At 43.4% G+C, this 22,725-nt stretch overlaps 1 protein-coding gene across 4 annotated transcripts in view; it reads right to left on the bottom strand.

Annotated features, from left to right (window-relative positions):
- Positions 1-22,725, bottom strand: part of tbc1d32 (TBC1 domain family, member 32) — a 70,102-nt gene that overhangs the window by 5,417 nt on the left and 41,960 nt on the right. For all 4 annotated transcript variants that reach the window (XM_048250316.1, XM_048250317.1, XM_048250318.1 and 1 more), the window contains exons 25-32: positions 15,675-15,783; positions 14,629-14,722; positions 13,311-13,436; positions 10,600-10,683; positions 8,090-8,162; positions 5,483-5,601; positions 4,596-4,753; positions 1,282-1,422 (exon numbers count right to left, since the gene is read on the bottom strand). In XM_048250316.1, coding sequence (XP_048106273.1) covers positions 1,282-1,422; positions 4,596-4,753; positions 5,483-5,601; positions 8,090-8,162; positions 10,600-10,683; positions 13,311-13,436; positions 14,629-14,722; positions 15,675-15,783 — 904 coding nt within the window. The remainder of the gene's footprint in view (positions 1-1,281; positions 1,423-4,595; positions 4,754-5,482; positions 5,602-8,089; positions 8,163-10,599; positions 10,684-13,310; positions 13,437-14,628; positions 14,723-15,674; positions 15,784-22,725) is intronic.

Below are 22,725 nucleotides of genomic sequence, written 5' to 3'. Positions count from 1 at the left end.
AAACTCCAGAGCCAGAGCCAGAGCCAAGTATGCAGTGTTCACAATGACATTCACAATGAAGAACTAGTATTTGTGAAGGCTGAGTGTGAGATTCAAGTAGTATGCATTTTACAGTTTTACGAGCCATAGAACTACAAAAACTGCTAACATACCGACAATTACATCAATGTGCTGGAAGGGAGAATAAAAAGCTGACTTCTCAATCTTTTAAATATGTGCCTGAAGTAAAACATACATTATATCATTATCTGGCTTACTGATCTATTCAGACAACCTCAGGGCACATGGAATTACAGTGAGGATAATTTTTAACATGTTTGACCTACAGCAAAAAAATAAAAAAAAGAACTAAAAGTAATTGTGCAATATTCATGATGTATTTTATGGAACACCGATAAACTGGACATCTAAATCTTTACTGGGGTGAAGAGCAGCCGTTTGGGGCTGTTTCCTATTTCATTTAGCGCTGATGTACCAGTGATGTAGGAACAGTTGTGAACCACCTTCCCTCCTGAAGTTCTAGAAAAGCACTCCATAAAATACACATCCTGGAGATGGACACCTCTCACCTTGAGCAGGAAAACTTTCAGGTTGTACTTCAGAAAAAAAACATAATCCGTGCTTCTATGGATTTTTTTAATTTATTTTTTTATACATGGCCTTATACACCTTGTGTAAATAAATAAATCAATAAGATTGCAAATAAATAACTTCATTAGGAATGTCAAAGAAATGTGTTGTAATTGGTAGGGAAAGGAAGAGAGAACTATTGACGTTCAGGACCACGGATAGCGCCTGTACCACTGACCTTCCTCAACTCTAAGCAGCACCATGGACAGCGACCACATGTAGTCGCCCACTGAGCCCCTGGTAAGAATTTGCCACTGTACCAACAGAGTCTAATGAGAGTGCAAGTAAGGACTGAGGGACCGCATTTGCTATCACCATTGTGGCCACCTCCCAGGCAGTGAATAAAGGCAATGCAATCAGAAATCTGCCAGTCACTGCTGTCTCACAAACTGACTCTCATTGGACCATGTTTGGGAGTAACAGATAAAACAGTGAGTCTGTGATTACTGATGCTGGAGGAATGATTAAAGGTGAGAAAGTAAGACTGGCATCTGGTGAATCACAGCACGTAGACTCACAGTAACCAAAGCACCACACACACACACGCAAACATCCAAAACACATACACTCTCTCTCTCTCTCTCTCTCTCTCTCACACACACACACACACACACATACATGTACACACGCACACACACACACACAGTTTACCTGTGAGGGGGTGAATCCAGACATGCGGAATGCGGAGCAGACCAGGGGCACCTCGGCCTTTAATAGTAGCTCCACGTAGTGGGCTGTGCACCAGTACACTGCAGGGATGCCTGACAGGGCAAGTTCTACTGGGAGATGCACCTGAAACACACACACACACACACATGCACAAACACACACACACATCAGCATAACTTTTCATGTCATAACAGAAATTCAGATGTTCTGTTGGGGGAAAAGACCTACAGGAGAATCTACAGAATATTTGCTTGCATTCGCTAAAATGCCCTAAATGACGTTTGAACCATCTCGCAATGAAAACACTCTTTTGCATTTCAACAGAATACCTAAATCCCCCCACTCCCCCTCTCTCTCTCTCTCTCTTTTTTCTCTCCATCATCTTAAAGCACTTCACTTCCACATCTGAAATAATGAAAAGGCAGATCATTGGACACCATGCAAGGCCCGGTAGGAAAATCTCGCACCATCAACAGCTCAGCACTCCAATGTTACTACCGGTGTGTGTGTGTGCTTATTCTCAGCAAAGCTCTCCCCTTTGCCAGACGGAGAAGAGAGGGATGAGAGAGATGAGATGAGAAAGACAGAACCCCCCCACACACACACACTTATATTTATACCATCATCGTCATAAAAAGGCTGATATTTACAGCTGCTACATATGTAAGTGCCAACTAGTGCCAGGACAGGCCATCAAACTAGGCACGCTCAAATGCATCTTCCAAAACACACACACACACACACACACACACACACACACACACACACACACATTTCCAAGCCACAGCTCCAACACACTTTGTCATTGCTATGTGAAAGCTGTTGATCATGTGGACCGTGGCAAATTCCCAGGGGGATTCTTTACAAGGCATGAAGGGCAACTTCCTCCCTTCAGCCACATAAATAGAAAAAATTCTAACCCCCCCCACCCATTTCTCTCTCCCCGCTGCAACCTCTCACTTTTGCTACTTCTCAAATGTGCTATTTGAATACATCTGTCTTCTTTCTTTCTTTCTTTCTTTCAGTCTACTCAGCCTCACTCCATCTTTCTCTCTCCATCCTTTTCTGCCTGTTGTCTGATTTCTCATCCTTTTCCTCCAGCTCTGCGTCACGCCCTGGTTGGCATTCACCGAGACAAACTCCTACGTGCGGCACAGCCCTGTTCCCCTCAACACATCCGCAGTCTGCCGTGCCCAAAACCCCTATTAACGACCGAGCATTCACACACCACCGCTACCAACACATCCGCAGTCTGCCGTGCCCAAAACGCATATTAACGACCGAGCATTCACACACCACCGCTACCAACGCATCCGCAGTCTGCCGTGCCCAAAATCCCTATTAACGACCGAGCATTCACACCACTGCTACCAACATAATAGAAGGCCAACAGAGAGACAGGAGAGAGAGTGTGTGTAAGTGAGCGAGTGAGTGTGTGTGTGACAGAGAGAAAGAGAGTTCAAAATGGGGAGAGAGAGTGAGAGAGACTTTCAAACATGGTGGGGACAAAGATAATAAGGACGGGACAACTAATCTTGTCATATTTAACATTTTCATCGAGCAAACATGCAGCGCTCAGAGTTTTACTGTTCAGCAAGGGAAATGGAGATTTGACTGATAGCCTGAGACAAACATGAGAACAATCCAAAAGGAAGAGAGGGAGAGAGAGAGTGCATGAGAGAGGGAGAAATGGAGAGAGACAGAAAGATTGCATGAGAGGGAGAGATAGAGAGAAAGAGAGAGAGTGCATGAGAGAAGCAGAGCTGGAGAGAGAGATTTCACGCAATGAGCAGAACAACACATTAATTCCAGAGGCACAGCCTAGCTGTCAGAAAAAATCCAACTGGGTGCAGAGGAGACGGGCATTGGGGCGAGGGGTGTGTGTGTGTGTGTGTGTGTGTGTGTGTGTGTGTGTGTGTGTGTGTGTGTGTGTGTGTGTGTCTGTGTGTGAGTGTGTGTCCGTGTGAGTGTGTGTCCGTGTGTGTGTATGTCCGTGTGTGTGTATGTGTGTGTGAGTGTGTGTGTCCGTGTGTGTGTGTGTGTGTGTGTCCGTGTGTGAGTGTGTGTGTGTGTGTGGTGTGTGTATGTCCGTGTGTGTGTAAAGCCAGCTAGTCGCTCTCACTCACTTCCCTGTCATTACTCTGAGTAGCGTGCGGTGGAGGTGGAGATAGGGAGGAGTGAGAGATGAAGAAGCAAAAGAGCCGAGTAAGGACAACAGAGACAGAGAGAAAGTGAGATAGAGAGAGAGAGGGAGGGAGCGAGGAAGGGAGGGAGTGAGAGAGGGAGAGTGTGAGGGGAATATATATAGAGAGAGAGATGAAGAGAGAGAGGGAGAGAGAGAAAGTAGGAAAGCAGAGGCAGAGACAGCAAGGCAGGCATGTGAAATGAGAGGGACGGAGGAAGAGAATGTTCGGCCCTATTTCTGCAATCCCATAATATGACACCGCATCACAGGTTTTGTTGGAATGCAACCCTATGTGAAATTGCACAGAAAGTGTGAAAGTACCCTCTCTCTGAGAGTACAGAGCATTACATTACAAGTGTGTGTGTGTGTTTGTGTGTGTGTGTGTGTGTGTGTGTGTGTGCATGCGACTTTTTTGAGTATGTGGGTGTGTGTGAATATGTATGTACGACTGTGTGAGTGTACGTGCATGTGTTTGAGTATGAGTCTTTGTGTGTGTGTATATGTGTGGTGTGGGTACGACTGTGTGAGTGTGTGTGTGCTTGTCTGCATTGCCATGTATGTATGTATTCACCTGACTCTGACAAGTAGGTATGTGCTAAAGTGTGTGACTGTGTGTGTGTGTATGGGTATGTATGTATTTATGCGCCGGACTCAGGGCTTGTGTGTGTGTGTGTGTGTATGTGTGTGTGTGTGTTGTGTGTGTGTGTGTGTGTGTGTGTGTGTGTGCATGCGACTTTTTTGAGTATGTGGGTGTGTGTGAATATGTATGTACGACTGTGTGAGTGTACGTGCATGTGTTTGAGTATGAGTCTTTGTGTGTGTGTATATGTGTGGTGTGGGTACGACTGTGTGAGTGTGTGTGTGCTTGTCTGCATTGCCATGTATGTATGTATTCACCTGACTCTGACAAGTAGGTATGTGCTAAAGTGTGTGACTGTGTGTGTGTATGGGTATGTATGTATTTATGCGCCGGACTCAGGGCTTGTGTGTGTGTGTGTGTGTGTGTGTGTGTGTGTGTGTGTGTGTGTGTGTGTGTGTGTGATGTGTGTGGTGTGTGTTGTTGTGTGTGTGTGTGTGTGTGCGTGTGTGTGGGTTTACGGGGGGCACGTACGGAGGCGTGCAGCCTCTGTGGCCAGAGGAAGGCGGAGGCCAGGAGGCGCGTGAGACGCAGCAGGAGAGCCAGCGCCCGCGAGCCGTCGCCCGCCGCCATCAGGAACACGCTGGAGCACAGCCAGTCATGAGGCGGCACGGAGCCCACCTGCAGAGTGTCTGAGAACATTGCCGTCAAGGAGACACACAGAGAGGAGGAGGGGGGGGGTGAGAGGGAGGGAGAGAGAGGGATGGAAAAAGAGGGAGGAGGAGAGAGAGAGACACAGAGATGTGAGAGGGAGGGAGAGAGAGGGATGGAAAAAGAGGGAGGAGGAGAGAGAGAGACACAGAGAGAGAGAGGAATAGAAAAAGAGGGAGGAGGAGAGAGAGAGACACAGAGAGAGAGAGGAATAGAAAAAGAAAAGGACACGGGGAGAGAGAGAATGAGAGACAGAGAGAGAGAGAGAGAGAGAGAGAGAGAGAGAGATAAGGACAGATAGATGGAGAGAGTGACTGAAGGAGAGGTTTTTGACAGGTCTGCTGCTTTGACAGGTTTGACAGGTCTTGCACTCTTACACCCACCCTTTGGCCCTTGCTCTCTTGCTGTGTACTCAACCCCTTTCAATAGGCACTCTGTGTACTCAACCCCTTTCAATAAGCACAATCTCAGAGTTTTAAGACTTTCATCTTCTTTTCTAACCTGAATCACCTCTTCCAAAATCCTTTCAGCGAACTCCCACATTACCTGCCGATAGGAGCTGTTTTGGCTCACACTGGGTCTATGTCTGGCCCAGATAGAAGCACTCGGCACCACACACTGAGAGCTACACTTGTGGAAGTCCCGGAGCGCTTTGTACGGTAAGGGCAGAGAGTTTGTGTGTGTGTGTGTGTGTGGTAAGTTAAGGATACAGAGAGTCTCAGAGTCGGCTTTCACACGCTGCTGGGACAGGAAGACTTTACAGTGGCAGAGGAGGAGGGCAAACTCTGCCTCGGCATCGTCCTTCAGGAGCTTCAGGAACTTTCCGTACCTGGAAAGCAAGAAAACAAACAAATGAATAAAAATGTCTATAAAGAACCCAAGTTTGCTTGAGACTCTCTGGAATACTCTGCATGCGTTGATTTGTGCCTCAGCGGAGACAAACAAAACAAACAAGCACAAACCTTAGACAAAGGCTGAGACTGCTGGAGAGCATTAAGTGAGAGACCCTCCTGCGGTTTATCGGCTTCTCTCAGACGCCAGGTTTATCGACTGCGAGCTGGACTGACCAGTGAGGGAGAACGCGGGTTAATCGAAAGTGGGTGCGATCGGGGGAATGTGCTGGTCGTAGTCGTCCGACGCACACGCCAAAACCGTGCCCAGCGACAATAAGCCGTCCGTTGCCACGGTCGCTCTCTAATTGGGTTCACAGCGGGGGCGTCACCATTGTCTTTGGTACACCGAACAGCTGGAGGCTAGCGGCCAGATTACGCCGCGCCTCTCTGATGTAGTTGCTTAATTTGGGGTTTATCGGAGAGAGAGAGGGGGGCTACTGCTAGGAGGAAGTTGACACGAAGAGCATTTCTTTCAAATCTCAAGGCTCGGTGGTTGGCTAATGGGGATTCCTGGGTGTCAATTAACACTAGGAGGTTCCTGTGCAAAAAGGTCCACACACTTAAAGTTTTATCTTGCTATTTTGTAGAAATGGACTCCAAGACCTTTTGACTTAACATCTTTGTTAGTGGATAAAAACCTTTGAGTGTTGATTGATTCCGAGGATCTAACAGAATCCTAGAGTGTGAAAAAACAACTTTTATTTTTGAATTGCTGTGAGCATGCCACACAACTGACTATGTGGACAAGACTTTTTTGTTTACGAAGGCAACAAACCCAAATATATTTTGTTCATGTCAGTCAGTGTCTACTCTGTATGGTGTGAGCTAGTTACAAAGTTAAGAATTCGAAAAACAGTGCTCAGCAAGATGAGGTCACTGTTGACAACATTGCTTGGGAACCAGAGAAGTAAACAATATGCCATTGGCTACCAGCTCTCACAAAAACAATATTGCTGGTACACCATCTGGCTCTTGTGTTATCAAATCAAATTATAAACAAGACTACATAAGGAATTGAAATGTCTTGCTTGAGGCACATACAGCGTGAATGACACACTGCTCACACCACAAGACTCCCTCCCAAACAACCTCGCAGGTAAACCACCCCTTTGCTGTTGCATTAAGAAGTCCCTCTCCGTAAAAGGCTCACACAGAATTGAATGAACATCTTGCTTGAGGCAGGTACAGCTTATTTGTATTGTGTGGAACAGGCTCTGGCAGTAGCAACAACAGAGGAATCTGAGCATCTGTGTCTCTAAGCATCTGTAAGCATCAGTGAACATCTATGAGTATCCGTGAAGATCTGTGAGTGTTAGTGCGGATCTGTGAGTGCCAGTGAGGATCTGTGAGTGTTAGGGATGGTGTGTGAGTGTTAGTGAGGGTGTGTGAGTATTAGTGAGGGTGTGTGAGTGTCAGTGAGGATCTGTGAGTGTCAGTGAGGATCTGTAAGTGTCCGTGAGGGTGTGTGAGTATTAGTGAAGATCTGTGAGTGTCAGTAAGGCTGTGTGAGCGCCTGTGAACATCTCTGAGTGTCAGTGAGCATCTCTGAGTGTCTGTGCATGTTGATTGATGCTCGTTGAGGGCCTTAACTATCTGTGTGCTCTCAAATTGACAACCTTAATTGAGGCCAGGTCATGTGACTTCTACTTAAGCCTCACCTGTTACCAATAAACGAGTCTGCTAATTTCACCCAAGCCTGTGTTGGTGCCTGCTCATTTTTGTCTTTGTCTCCAGTCAGCAGTTCAGTTCAGTTTGTAACAGTGTACAAGTAAAGCTAGCCTGACGAGCCAGACCCACATTAAAATGTAGGGTCTGGGCACTCACCGTTCGCAGTGCTCAGTCCGAGGGGCGGGATAATCAGTTGTCTTTCAAATTCCCTCTGCACGCAATAGGACAGCGGCAGCGCTATGAGTCCCATGCGTTTCCCACCAGCGGAGCTAGTTGGCTAGTTCAAACGTTTGCCAACTTAATAAAAGCTTAACTCGTGTCACACTATTCGCCAGCAGCAACATCCATCTTATTTGTTTTCAAGTAGCAGGGAATTCAAGCCAAACCGTTGCAACTCTGCCATCAATCATTATGTTAAGCTCACCTAACGACTCTATACACGATTTCATTGGCCTGATTAAGTTTCGATTTCTGGAGCTCACAAGCCAACGGAGAGTTGCCAGACTAGCCTTGGCAGCAAATGTAATTTGCTGCCGCTAGGGGCGCGTCTAGATTTCTAGGCTAAAGTAAAGCTCCAATATATGGCGATTTGCTCATAGCTCGTTGCTTGTCGATTCAAGTTTAAATAATCTGGTTTTGCATTACCAGTGGTTATTTTGCTTGCCATGCTAAAAGACATTAACATTACATGACCTCTTGATGCTAGTCGCCTGCAGTCTGAATAAGGCTTTAGAATAAACAGAGAAGACACAGTACCCGAGGGCGACTCTCATCCCCAGCTGCTCCATGGGAGATAGGCCACAGCTCCCCCCAGTGGTGCCCTCCAGACCTGCAGGAGAGACAGGAACAGGGAGAGGTGGAGAAAGAGAAAAGGTAGTGGAGGTGGTGGAGGTAGAGGAGGGGGTGAGACAGAGGAAGGAGAGGTGTTAATGACCTAATGCTTTTCCCACATGCTAACTGACTGTCTGCCTGCCTGTCTGTCTGCCTGTCTGTATGGCTGTCTGGCTGCATGCCTGTCTGTCTGTCTGTCTGTCTGTCTGGCTGCCTGTCCTGCCTGCTGAACATGAGGCCCTGATGGAGACCAGACGTGCCATCTGTGCCCATCAGGTTGCCACCACGAGCCTTAATGCAGAAAACGCCCTTGATCAACTGGTAAGGTGTACACAAGTGTGTGTGTGTGTGTGTGTGTGTGTGTGTGTGTGTGTGTGTCTGTGTGTGTGTCTGTGTCTGTGTGACAGAGAGAGAGAGAGGGCGGCTCCATGTGAGAGGGTTATTACACTGCCAACTCTGACCACATTCATATTGGAATAATGTCATGATAGCAATTATAATGTAATTTAGACAAATGGGTTCTGTTTCTTATACACACCTCCTTCACCTCCCTGTGGCTCACTATCATCCTCTGACAAGGGTGTGTGTGTGTGTGTGTGTGTGTGTGTGTGTGTGTGTGTGTGGTGAGGGAGGCAGTGGCAGACGGGTGTTACAGACTTGACAAATCGCCAGGTACAGAAAAAGGAATCACTTAGAACCTGAGGTTAATTTCCATCAATAGGGAGAGGGAGAGAGAGAGAGAGGGAGAGGGAGAGGGAGAGAGAGAGAGACCAAAAGATAGGTGAGAAGAGAGAGGGAGAAAGAGATAGATAGATAGATAGATAGATAGAGAGGGGAGAGAAGGAGAGGGAGAGAAAGAGAAAGAGAGAGAGAGAGGGAGGTCCAGTAAAAAGAGAGGGAGAGCTAAAGTGATGGGGAGAACAGATGGAGAAAGTGAGAGAGAGATAGAGAGTTGATCCAGCCGTGACTGCGGGTCCCCGGTGGGTCAGCTCAGAGAGAAATGAATACACAGCTTCAGGGACAGAGGCAGGCAGGCAGGACACACACACACACACACACACACACACACACACCTCCAGGAGACACAGCCAGCAAACAGCCAGCAGTATCATAGTCCAGCTGTGTGGAGGCCAAGGTGAACTCAGGTAAAACGTGTGCGTGCGTATCTGTGTATTTATGGATCATACATTATTGATCCAGGCACAAGCAGAGCCCAAACCCCCGCTCCTGGACCGCAGCCTCTCCCCCTGGCTAGCCCGTCCATCACGCTGCTCCAAAGCTGCTTAGCTCGGCCCGCTCACAGCTACCCAGCTCTCTTTCATCTCCATGGGGGTATGCCGAGAGAGTAAACACAATACTGGCCGTGAGAGAAATAAAGGCAACGGCTTTGTGCTGCTCGTGCAAGGCTAGGTTTTTTAGGAAATTATCTGAGAGCCCATAGAGTGTTTGATATCACCTCACAGGACTCTTAGCCCAGCTAAGCGTGATCAGAGCTGGAGTGTACATTGTGTGTGTGTGTGTGTGTGTGTGTGTGTGTGTGTGTGTGTGTGTGTGTGTGTGTGTGTGTGTGTGTGTGTGTGTGTGTGTGTGTGTGTCTGTGTGTGCGCGCAACATGTTTGAAAGTGTGTAAGTAATCTAAGTATAGATTAAAGAGTACAGATGACAGGAGAATTGACTGAAGTCCACAGGGACGATTAATAGAATTTAGAAATGAAGCTAAAAATGGAAGTGTTTGTTGATCGCTGCTGAGAAAAACATGCTAACAGCGAATGGTGCCAACCACATCAGGTTCGGGCCTCCTGGAAAGTTAACAGACACAAAAGCTAACTTGTCCGTGCTACAAAAAAGAATGTGTGTTGTCGTGATTAAACAACCGTTGAGGATGAAACAAATTCTTCATTAAATATCTGTGATGGAAAACTAAAAGACCACAATGTGTTGTGTGCATGTGTTGTGCATAAGTCCAAATTTAGGAACAGCATGGCCACAGCATGTCTGGGTCAATGATGCCGTTTCTAATATGGACCCAGGCCAATGAGTTATGCCTGCACCACACTACCATAACAACACATGAACAAATGAACATGATCTATGTTCCCTCAACACAAAACCCAGATGCACTGCTGCTGCTTTGCTTTCAGTACAACTGAAACTGATGAGTCAGATTAGTGGAGCCCACTGAACACTGTTAGGGAGGTTAATGCACAGGGAATGGATTTAGCCAACACTGTTCCATGTCTAGAAGACCTACAGTCTTGGTTTCCCTGCTGATGACAGTGCAGATTCCACAGCCTTTTTTAAGGGAGTGGTACACCTCACCTAAATTGGAAGCCATCTGAACTATTGCGAGGAGTGCTCATGACTGGAACAGGACAGGTCAGGTCAGCGTGGGTGAGGTCGTTAGGTCAGATAGAGGGTTCTGGTTTCATACTGACCACTGGGCTCGATGGCGGGGAAGAGGCATTCGGCTGGGGAGGAGGAGAGATACAGCACAGCTTTCTCCAGCAGGTCGCACAGAACTGAGGATGGAAAACACAAGAGGAAAGGGTTAAGTGAAAACCTTTCTCTCTCTCTCTCACTTTCTCTCTCTCTCTGTCTCTGTCTCGCTCACACACATACACACACACACACACACAAACACACACACACACACAGCAACATGACTTAGTCACCATAATCTTTTGTTAGGCTTTTTGCAGAGAAATGAATATGCATGCAGACAAACTGAGATAACACTCTAGCTTTCTTACATTTTGGAGTACAAATACAACACACAAACCACTAAATGAGTGAATACTTACACACAGACACACATACCTACAGTACCCAAGCACACAAAGGGAAAGGGGAAAATAGAGAGTGAGAGAGAAAGAGAGAGAGAGAGAGAGAGAGAGAGAGAAAGAGAGAGAGAGAGAAAGAGAGAGAGAGATAGTGAGAGAGACCTGAGAGACCTAAGCCATCACCAGATTAGAGGTAATCAGCCATACCATTCACACATACAGAATAGCAACTCTGTGTAGAGACTGAGCCCCTGATTGGACAGCCACAATTTTCCATCAGCTTCCCTCTTTGATGCATTTACAACATAAGATCTGAAGAAAAAAATAAATGAAGGGAAAAAAAAAAATGTGGAAATCTCTCGCTCCCAACATAAAGCCCCTTTGACAAGCCATACAGTTAACTGACGGGTTTGGATGAATTAAACACATCACATCAGAGAGTGGATGGGTATGAGCTACGCTAATACCTCATGGCTTCATCAGTGTAAGTGAATAGCAGCTAATTAGCTATGGCTATGGAAGAGAAAGAGTAATCTCTAACAGACATGGGCTCAGTCACACAGAGAGAGAGAGAGGCAAAGACTTGTGACCCCAACGGATGGGTGTCTCTAAAAGGAATTTCAGTATTTGATGATGAGCGTTGCTGATGAAAACCTAACGTCATTGCAGAGATGTGTGTGTGTGCGTGTGTGTCTGTGTGTGTGTGTATGGGTGTGCAAGCTGGCGTCAGAGATGTGGTTCTTCAGGCACCAAAATTAGCTGCAGGCAAAGTGGGAGCATACTGTGTAAGACTGTATAAAGAAGTGGACTTTCTTGAAACTCACATCTTTTGATAGATCTGTGCAAACAGCTCCATTTCTGATTTAACCTTTTGAAATCTTGCGAGTGATCAAACGCTACTGCCAGCATTGAGACACGGCATTTAAAGATGTCTCCTTCCAACGAGTCGAATAATGATGTCAATTTAAGATAAGGGAGATAAAATGTATTCTTTTCAGTAAAATATATTCTTGTTGATGTTAAGGGCACATTGTAAATGTCAGTGATGAAAAGCGTGTGTCTGTGCGAAGCTCTAGCAGGTGGAAATGTGCCCTCATCCCCTGGTGTGAACAGGCAGCTGACGGGCATACAGAGAGACCCCCTGACTCCCTCTATTGTTGGAGCCAAGCGACACGCCCTGTATGGGGCCTATCAGTTCATCTGCTGAAAAAATGGATTGGGTCATTTGATCCCAGGGAGTTCAGACAGAGAGCAGAAAGCACATTAGCCATGAATCTGACACACACTTAATGGACTCGGAAATGTCAAAGTGGCTGCGCAGAAAAGGGTGTTGTTCTTGTACGCCATCCAAGTTTGCAGCTACAGTGGAGATAAGCATGTGTTTTTGTCTCATTGCCCAAGTCTCTCTTTCATTAACCCTTAAAGGAGTACCGTCACACCGGTGTGACGGGAATGTTGGGAAATGAACGTTCTAAAGAATATCTGGGTTCATTGAATTCAACATAGAATTTTAGAACCTTCAATTGTTGCGGAACTTAGAACGTTCAAAAACCTACACCTTTAAGGGTTAATTCAACTGTTGACAGTAATATGTAAATAGAGAAGGGAGCAGAGCTACACGTAACACCTACTTAGTCCTACCACGCATGCAGGAGGGCCTATTTAATCCTACCACACATGCAGGTGGGACTTTTAGTCCTACCACACATGCAGGTGGGGCTTTTAGTCCTACCACACATGCAGGAGGGCCTATTTAATCCTACCACACATGCAGGTGGGGCTTTTAGTCCTACCACACATGCAGGTGGGCCTATTTAGTCCTACCACACATGCAGGTGGGGCTATTTAGTCCTACCACACATGCAGGTGGGCCTATTTAGTCCTACCTCCACTGAAGCAAGGCAAGACCACTTATATGGTGCGTTTCATACACAAGCTTAATTCAATGCGCTTCAAATAAACAAAAGCTAAGAATACTGAATAACAGTACAAACAAGTATAAAAGGGCAATAGTTTGAAAATAGCTTAAAAGTACATACAATAGACATAAAAATCCAGTGTGCATTTGATTAACAGGACGTGCATTTGAAGTTTTGCAGAAAGCATCTGAGAACAGTTTGCTATTATCTAGACAGCTGGGGCATTTTTGATTTTGGTTGCAAAGCTGAAACCGCATAGCAGCTGCTTCACCATGTTTAGTTCTGACAGCAGGTTTCACCCAAGGAAATGTCCCACACTCAGTGCAGGGTTTAGTCTAAATCAACAAATCTGACATAAATCAAAACAAACACTCAAAAAAAAAAAAAAAAAACTAAACAATGTTCCATATGTTATTTTCCACAGCAGAGAGACAGACAAAGTCCTACCATTTCCAGTGATGAAACTGGCCTTGGTGGTCATCACTTTGCAGTAGAGCCTCCTACAGCTGTCCATCCAGCTGTCGTCCAGCTGTGCATCCTCCGAGGAGGCCAAGAATGCACTCAGCTCAGACTCTGCACATACAGACAGATATGCACTTACACCTCCCGCAACTATTTGTGTTTTTATTGAGATCTAAGTTGTCAAACGCCATGCATACACAGTGAGACTAGATTACCAACATAGATTAAAAGTGTTAAAAAAATACTAGCATATGTTGGTTTCCTGATGTACACAGACAAAGCCAATGGATAAGTAAATACTGTTGATTGAATCAATCTGCCTTGTCGGTGCAGTTTTGTATCATATCAGGCATTAAAACACTCATAAGAAAGAACACTTTAATCCAGATTCTGTAAATTCAGGACAACTTGTAAATGTAATCATTTTAAATTCTAGTCCAAGGGATACTTTAGGCTGAAAGGTCAAGGCAGTTCTCGTCTCTCAACATTCAGTTTTGGATTCCAGTATGAAATTCAGTGCAATAGATGAACAAAGTCTCTGTATGGATTTGGTTTCCATTTTCAGCCTAACACCACTAGCATGGCTGACCCCAGACCGATTCTCACATCTCAACTGAGATTATCAATTGGTCTGGGGGTCCTTCATTCATTTCTGCCCCAATTCCATTTCCAGGGGGCGTAACCAACAGTGAAATTGAACTTGAAGTGGTACATCAAACTCTTGCCATATCTTTTCGGAACACATGTTTCTTGTAGATGAAGATGTTTAATGCAGTTGTTTTCTCAATGCCAAAGAAAATACAATTTAGACTCTAAATATCTTTACACTTTAAATACGTTTGTCGTTTAACGATGATGCTGTCAGTGCAGCCATTGGCAGTGTTCAACACACTGCTAACTGTAGTTCTCTGTCTGTCATCATATTAAACTCGGCTAGAATGGGAGCGAAGCCAAACGGATCGGCTGAACAAAGCTATTATGCCAGTTCTGCAAACTGTTAATTAGAACAACCTTGGTCAAACAACATTGAATCAATCATAGGATGTTAATGACAGGTGTGTTCAAGCCTCTACAGATGCTTCCAAACATCGGTCTGTTTTAACAAGTTTCATTCATACGTTTCAGATACAAGCATGATTTTTCACTTTTTTACATTTGGGGGCTCCTCTGACTGTGTTCACAAGTCAATTCAGTCCCTTCATCGTTCAGTCTGCTATAACTTAGCGCTCTCATTACGGAACTAAGTCGACAAGTTTAAATATTTCTGCAGTTGATTGTTGTATAATTTAAGTTCCTTCCTTACCCTGCCTGCCCCTGGGGGTCTTTGGCCCATCGAGGATGTAGTGCCTGGGCACCGGATAGGAGCAAAACATGGGCCAGGGGTACGGATCACTCCCCTGCAACAAGAACACCACTGAGTCCCTCGCATGCAGCTGGACAAACATCTAAATGTCAACACATTCCATACAGAGATAAGACATTTTATGGACCCCCCACCCACAAAACACGATACACGCGCCGCACGCATATACACACACACGCAAAGATATGATGGTGGAGTTGGTGGATGTATTTTGTGCATGTACTGAGCGGTGCAAACTTCAAAAAAGGTGTAATAGCAGTGAACTAACAGTGGGATATGAATGAAGGAAACAGATTTGTTTATTCTGATGACAAAACTGTTCATGATCATTTGAACAACCACAGCTGTGGCATGATGCCAAAAAACAGAGCTAGGTTTCAGTAGGTAGGGTGGTACATACAGTGGGATCAGTAGGTAGGTGGCTAGGGGGGTAGATATTCTGTCTGTCTGTGTGTAATCCGAGTGTCTGCCTGCCTGCCTGCCTGCCTGCCTGCCTGCCTGTCTGTCTGTCTGTCTGTCTGTCTGTCTGTCTGTCTGTCTGTCTGTCTGTCTGTCTGTTTGCCTGTCTGTCTGCCTTGATGAAGATGCATTGGAACAGAGGCTGTGAAGGGGGGACTAGAGCTGCCAGCTGTCAACAGCATAAGTTGTGAATGGAGGGTGAATGGAGGCCTCTTCTCTTCAGGGAGGGTCGGCCTTTCTGCCAGAGACACAAGGTCTAATCAGACACCATGTTAAGCGGCAGGAGAGCGTGCTGCTGCTGATCAGCTACCAGTGGGGTGTGTCACAGAGCTGCCTTGGCACTCCAGGGGACGCACAAATGTACACGATAAACACGGACATGGACACACACACACACACACACTCACACACACACACAAACCTGTGTTGATGTTTCACTGGAGGGAGTGACCAGTAAATACAACACACACACACACAACACACACACACACACACACACACACACACACACACACACACACACACACCTTCATAAGGGCCCGGGGTGGTAATCTGCGCTCTGAGGGTCCACCAATCACACTCATGCGCACTAGGACGTGGTTGCGCTCCACAGACAGCCCGTCAATGATGAACTCCCTGAGGGGACAAACAGCACACAGCTCCAGGCCTCAGACAGAGCCCAGAGCCCAGATACACACACACACATGGTACAGCACTACAGTACTAACACTTAAACATGTAACGTGGTTAAACACTTTGGGAACTGTATCACTTTAACACACTGCTGTCCATATTTAGAAATGATCTTAAAGACACTTGATTGTGTTACACATTCCAAAACTATGCACAAATGGAAAGAGTTGACAACGATTGTGTGTGTATGTGCATTGTATGCATCCATATACACCCACACACACTTCTATTTCTTTGTTTTCACTTCCCGGCTCTTCGGTGGCTAAGACACTCTATTCTGGCCTGAATCCATGCCCCCACCAGCAAGCTATTTAGCTGTACTAGCTTTACTGTACTTAATTGCACATGAGGATTCATTTCTTGTCACGGCAGACACCACCGTACCTGATAATCAGTGTGTAACATTTGGAGAGGCAATGCTTTTAACTTGGCATTCTCTCTCTCTCTCTCTCTCTCACACACACACACACACACACACACACACACAAACAAACACTATAATAATTAGCCGTGTGTAGCATTTGGAGAGGCAAGGCTTTTAACTTGGCATTCTCTAGAACCTTTCTTGCCCTATATCTCCCTCTACCTGATAGCATCTCACTGAGAGCTGCCAAGGAGTCACTCTGAGTGAAGACATGCAAATGAGAGAGAGGGTGAGAAGGGATGAGGAAGGTGGATGGAGAGGGGAGAACAGAGAAAGAAAGAGCAGACAGAGAGAGAAAAACAGAGAAACAAAACAGACAGACAGGCAGAGAGAGAGGTGTTCTAGAACTCTGCTTGACAAATGGCAGCAAGAAAAATGAGCTCCTGAAACTACAATTTTTTTGCCAGAAAAAGTTTGTTATACTTACTCAAAGTGTAATAGTTTCATTGGGAAGTTGAATAGAAACAACAGAGGCAACAAACTGTCAAGGTAAGACCTCTGAGTCAATTTTCAAAAGCCAAAAAATCATCAAGAAATCAAACCTACAAGAAGCTAATTGTTGCTAATTGTTGGAAGAGTTAGCCAAACCGCCACTTAATGACATCATAATGGATGCTGGATTAGAAGAAAACATGGCTGAGGCATTTTTCAAAAATGAAGATGAGTTGGAAATATCTTATCCCAACACTGTAAAAACAGCCAAAGAAAAGAAAAGAATGAAAGAAAACATCATGAGAGAACATCCAGAAGCACTGATCTCCGATTACATGGGACTTGATGACAACAAGGTCCTGTGTAACCTCCTGTTCTTCACAAATCACCCCACAGTATGGCATACCACCCTCTGCACTGTCTGGAAATGTGTGAGAAAAGGAGGCATCAGCAGAGGAAGACAGATTACACTAGAGGGGGCAAAGGACTTTAAGGTGACAGTTAACCTGTATCATAATGGGACTGTAATGGTACAAGGAACTGAAGCAAGTCTCGCTCAATTTCAGAGCAAATTTAAAGAACTCAAAGAAAAAGCTCTGAATATCAAAAAAGACCAGGTGGTGGAGACTATTACTATTACATCAGGAGCTGAGACTAACTCAAATAGCCAACATGTACATAACCCCATTACATGTCCTCCCAGTAATACAGGCCCCAAGACACCCTCCTCTGACACCACAAAAATGAGAGATGTGATAGTTCAACTTGAACAGGACTACATCATGTTCAAAGAGGAAACCGCTCTCAGCTTACAACAACTTCAAGACCAAATCATCCACCCTGACAGGAACATGGTGCAACGACTTTGCTCGGCAGTAAGGCAGCTGGAGGAGGCCAACCAAGAGTTGCGGCAGGAGGTGAGGTCTCTGAAGGAAGAGCTGTTGAGGATGACACGGCACAGAGAGAATCCAAGGGATCATACCCTGGAAAGCAGGAACAGTGAGCCATCAGTCAAAAATCCCATCTTGTCTGAAAGTGCCACAGTCTCTGTCAATGTGCCTGTAGCTCCAGCTTCACCTCATGACCAACCTCCCAAACCCCAGCAACGCACCTGCCAAAGCAGACCACCCTCCTCTTCAGCAAACATCAGTCAGGGACAACAAGGGACAAAGTCTCAAAGCAAGGAAAAGGATGACATCATCATCCTGTGTGACTCTAATGGGAATCATCTGAACCCCAGACGACTTTTCCCTAGAAGACAAGTCAAGAAGTTTTGGTGTCCAATGACACACACAGCTAAGGACATAATACAAAAAGGCTTACTCAATAATCCATCTCACATAATTATCCATACAGGGACTAATGACCTTAAAGACAGGAGAACTGATGTGGCAGAAGCCTTAATCAGCACCATCCAAATTGCCACACAAAAACATCCAGATGCAAAGGTAATCATCTCATCTATACTTCCCACGACGGGATATTCCTGTAAGCGCCACTGAAAGAATCAACGGCAAAGTTGTGTCCTTCTGTGCTGATATACCCAACGTAAAAGGTTGCACACCATACAGACATTACCATTAGACATTTATATGACAATGTCCACATACATAAGGAGGGCATGAAAATATTTGCTAAAAAAACTCAAAGACACAGCATTAAATAGAGTGAGAATACCATGCTCTGAAAGCAGCAGGCCAAACATCATCAAAGACAGCCAAAACCAGTTGAGACGATAGGCCTACCTATGCAGCAGCCGTCTCTAATAAAGGTACTTGTAGAGATCTCACTCAGATAACAACAATGCTTCAACTTATATATGATAGTCTCTTGCATTAGTGAAAAAAAAACCAAAACACTTTGTATGAATATTCATTTTGTAAATGTGAAAAGACAGGACTTTGTGTGTGTGTGTGTGTGTGTGTGTGTGTGTGTGTGTGTGTGTGTGTGTGTGTGTGTGTGTGTGTTTGTGTGTGCACAATTACTTTTATTCTTTTTCATTTTCTTTTTTTTAATAACCTGCAGTTTTGTTTTGTTTTTCCTTTCTTTCTTTTTTTATTATATATGTGGAGGGGGGTATGAGAGTATTATATATGTGGGTTTAAGTGTGTAGACTACGCTCAGACATACAGTATTCTTATGTTTGCCTATAGACATAATCATTACCTATCTGAACAGAAATATCAATATGCATGGTTGGAGAGTGTGGGGGGAGGGATGGGGAGGGGGGTATGAGTGTCTGAGTGTGTAAATATGTGTATAGAAACTTAAACTTGTCAGTCTATCTAATTGTATACTATATTTCTGTCTTATGCATAACATTCATAATCAACATTGCATACCTGTTTGTTTGTGTGTGTGTGTGTGTGTGTGTGTGTATGTATCTGTGTTTCTGTGCATGTGTGTGCAAGTGGGTGTGTATGTATGTTAGAATATGTCTGCGTCTGTCAGTGAACTTAAACATGTATGTATTTGTCTGTGTCTCTGTGTTGAGTGTTCACAAGTCTGTTTGTCTTCGTAGATATAATTTACCTACCTATAGGATATTTATCTCTCTGTAGGTTTAGTCATTTATCTGGTAAAAATAATACTTTACCAGTGTCTCAATTGGATCATTATTGCACTTGAGTATACAAACATTCTTATTTCTGGCAAACTACACCATTATAATGACATTTCTTAAAATCATTTGTTATAATGTTCAAGGAATGCACTCTTCTTCTTTCGGAGAGAAAATCAGAGATAGCGATTTTGTAAATGCTGTAAATAATTCAGATATATTCATAGCACTGGAAACGTGGAGTAAAAATGGACAGGGAAATTATTCATTACCTTCCTACAGAGATATAAATGTCCCTTCTATTAAACATCCCAATATAAAATGCGGCAGGAACTCAGGGGGAATTGTTGTTTGGTTTAAAGAAGCCATTAATAAATACATATATGTAGTAAGAAAAGGATCATCACACATATGGTTGAAACTATCAAAAGAACTCACAAACTCAACACAGGATACTTAATTATGTGCCATATACATTCCTCCTCTTGAATCTCCATATTACAGTGAAAACATATTTGAAACGTTAAAATCTGACATCATTGAACTCCAGTCATTTGGGAAGATTCTAATTATGGGCGACCTTAATGCAAGAGTAGGAACCGATTTAGATTACATTGACATATCTGGATATAAACAACGTTTCTTCACTAGAACAAAACATCAATATAAGTAGTCACAGGAACAATTTTGATAACATCATCAATAGACATGGCAAGGAGGTGTTACAACTTTGCAAATCTCTTGGTCTGTTTATTGTTAATGGCAGAACAAGGGGGACTCTCTGGGTAAATTCACTTATTGCTCACCCTGGGCAGCAGTGTGGTGGATTATGCTATAACAGATTTAGATCACAACCAAATAAATTATTTCACAGTAATGCCACAGTTGCCTCTGTCAGATCACTGCCACATTATAATTAGCTTAAAGAAAAATTCCAGTATAGAACATCAAAACCTATGAGTACACTACACCCACTTCCAGTTCAATACAAATGGAGGCGATGACAGACTAGAGCAATACACATCCCAGTCAAATTGCATCAAGGTCGAAAACATGATCTACTCCTTCCTGTTCACCAAATTTAAAAAAGTCTGAAGATAACATCAATGTAGCCACCAAAACATTAACAACAATATTTTCCACAATAGCCAAAAAAATCTTTAAAAGACAAGGAATAGTTAATAGCAAAAAAAAAAAAAGAAATGGTTTGACAAAGACTGCCTATTACTAAGAAAAGAATTACGATCTTATTCAAACCAAAAACACAGAGAACCAGCAAATCAGGAACTTCAAATAAAATATCATAACACCCTACAAAAATACAAATCACTTCTAAAACGCAAAAAAGCCAATCACATACATAACCAGTTAGTAGAAATTGATGATGCGTTAGATCAAAACACTTTTTGGGACCTGTGGAAAAACCTTAACAACCCCAAAAAAGAAAATTGTATCCCAATAGCAAATGGAAAAACATGGGTTGACCATTTTGAAAATTTATACAAAAGAGATGAACTAAACCTGGCACAACAAAAACTAACAAACCATTTAAAAAACACTTGAAAAACACAAAAGGATAAATTAAATGAATTAGACTCAGCTATAACATTATCTGAATTGAACACTAAAATAAAAAAAAACTGAAAAATAGAAAAATCATGCGGCACTGATGGAATTTATAATGAAATGTTGAAACATAGCACCCCCAAAATTAAACAAGTAATCCTGAAACTATTTAATTTAATATTATCCTCAGGCCACTTTCCTGACCAATGGAAAATTAGTCAGATCACCCCCATATACAAAAAAATGGTGACAAATTTAACCCAAACAATTATAGAGGCATATCACAAGGCAGCAATTTAGGTAAATTATTCTGTAGTATAATCAATAACCGAATTTCAAACTTAATTAAAAAAAACAATATATTAAGCCCCTCTCAAATTGGTTTCATACAAAAAAAAATAGAACAACAGATCATATTTATACTTTACAGACACTGATACAAGAAAACGTTACAAAGGTCAAAAAAACGGAAAAATATATGGATGCTTTGTGGATTTCAGCAAAGCCTTCGACTCCGTTTGGCATGAAGGTCTCTTGCTGAAACTACTTGATTGTGAAATTGGTGGTAAAACATATAACATCATTAAAGACATGTATGAAAACATCAAATGTTGTGTAAAATAAATAACAAACAAACTGATTACTTTCCTCAAACAAAAAGGAGTGAGGCAGGGCTGTTGCCTGAGTCCTACATTATTTAACATTTATATCAATGAATTAGCTAATAAAATTCAAAATTCATCCTCGCCTGGTCTCAATCTTTTGGGAAAAGAAATCAAATGCCTGCTTTACGCGAGATGATCTTCTCCTGCTATAGATCAACGCACAGGGACTACAAGAGAGCCTTTCTTTTTGAACGAATATAGCATAACTTGGGCCCTTCCAATCAATATGGAAAAAACAAAAATAATGACTTTCCAGAGAAAACATTCGAACATAAATAAATATAATTTTACCATTGGCAGAAAACAACTAGAACAAGTAAGAAAATACAACTACTTAGGACTGACCATTTCTTCATCAGGGCAATTTGATAACGCAATGAAAGACCTATCCGAAGAAAATCTCTATTTCAATATAATCCTTCCATCAAATTATGGAAAAAGATCTTTGATTCCTTAGTAAAGCCAATATTACTATATGGGAGCGAAATTTGGGGCATAAAATATAAAGACAATTTCGAAACATGGGACAAAAGCCAAACCGAATTATTACATTTGGAATTCTGTAAAAATATTCTAGGTTTAAACAGATGTGCACCTAATCTAGGCTGCAGAGCTGAGCTTGGAAGATTCCCCCTCCTTGTAGACATACAAAAAAGAGCAACCAAATTCTGGCATCATCTTCAGACTAGCAATTCAGAGCAATATCACCACACTGCTGCCCAGCTGAGGAGTGAACACCCAGAGAGTGACCCCTTAAACTTCATAATACAAAAACACGACCTGAAAAACTGCAGCTCAAGTATTGCTTCAATAGCAAAAGAAGTAGAGAACACAGCAAAACAAAACTACATTAACACATGGAAATGCAAAATCGAACAAGTAAATAAGCTACACTGCTACAGAACTATTCGAATTGATTACAAATTGGCACCATATTTAAATGAAATTAAAACCATCGTCATAGAAAACTCCTGTCAAAGCATCGACTGAGTGATCATTCCCTTGCAATAGAAAAGGGTAGACACCGCCAAACCTGGATAGCTCGGGAAGATCGAATATGTAAATTCTGTAATACTGGAGTAGTAGAGGGCCTAATGCCACTTCCTCACAGAATGTCCCAATTATCAACACTTAAGAGCTATATTCTACCCACAAATTGAAATCACTTGTCCTGGCTTTATGACTGCCACCAATGAACAAAAAACTACAATTCCTCCTGGGAGAAATAGATAAATGTG

Source organism: Alosa alosa, chromosome 8, assembly GCF_017589495.1.
Source record: "Alosa alosa isolate M-15738 ecotype Scorff River chromosome 8, AALO_Geno_1.1, whole genome shotgun sequence".
NCBI lineage: Eukaryota > Metazoa > Chordata > Actinopteri > Clupeiformes > Clupeidae > Alosa > Alosa alosa.
Note: the sequence above shows the minus strand (reverse complement) of the source record. Positions and strands in the feature narration are given on the sequence as shown.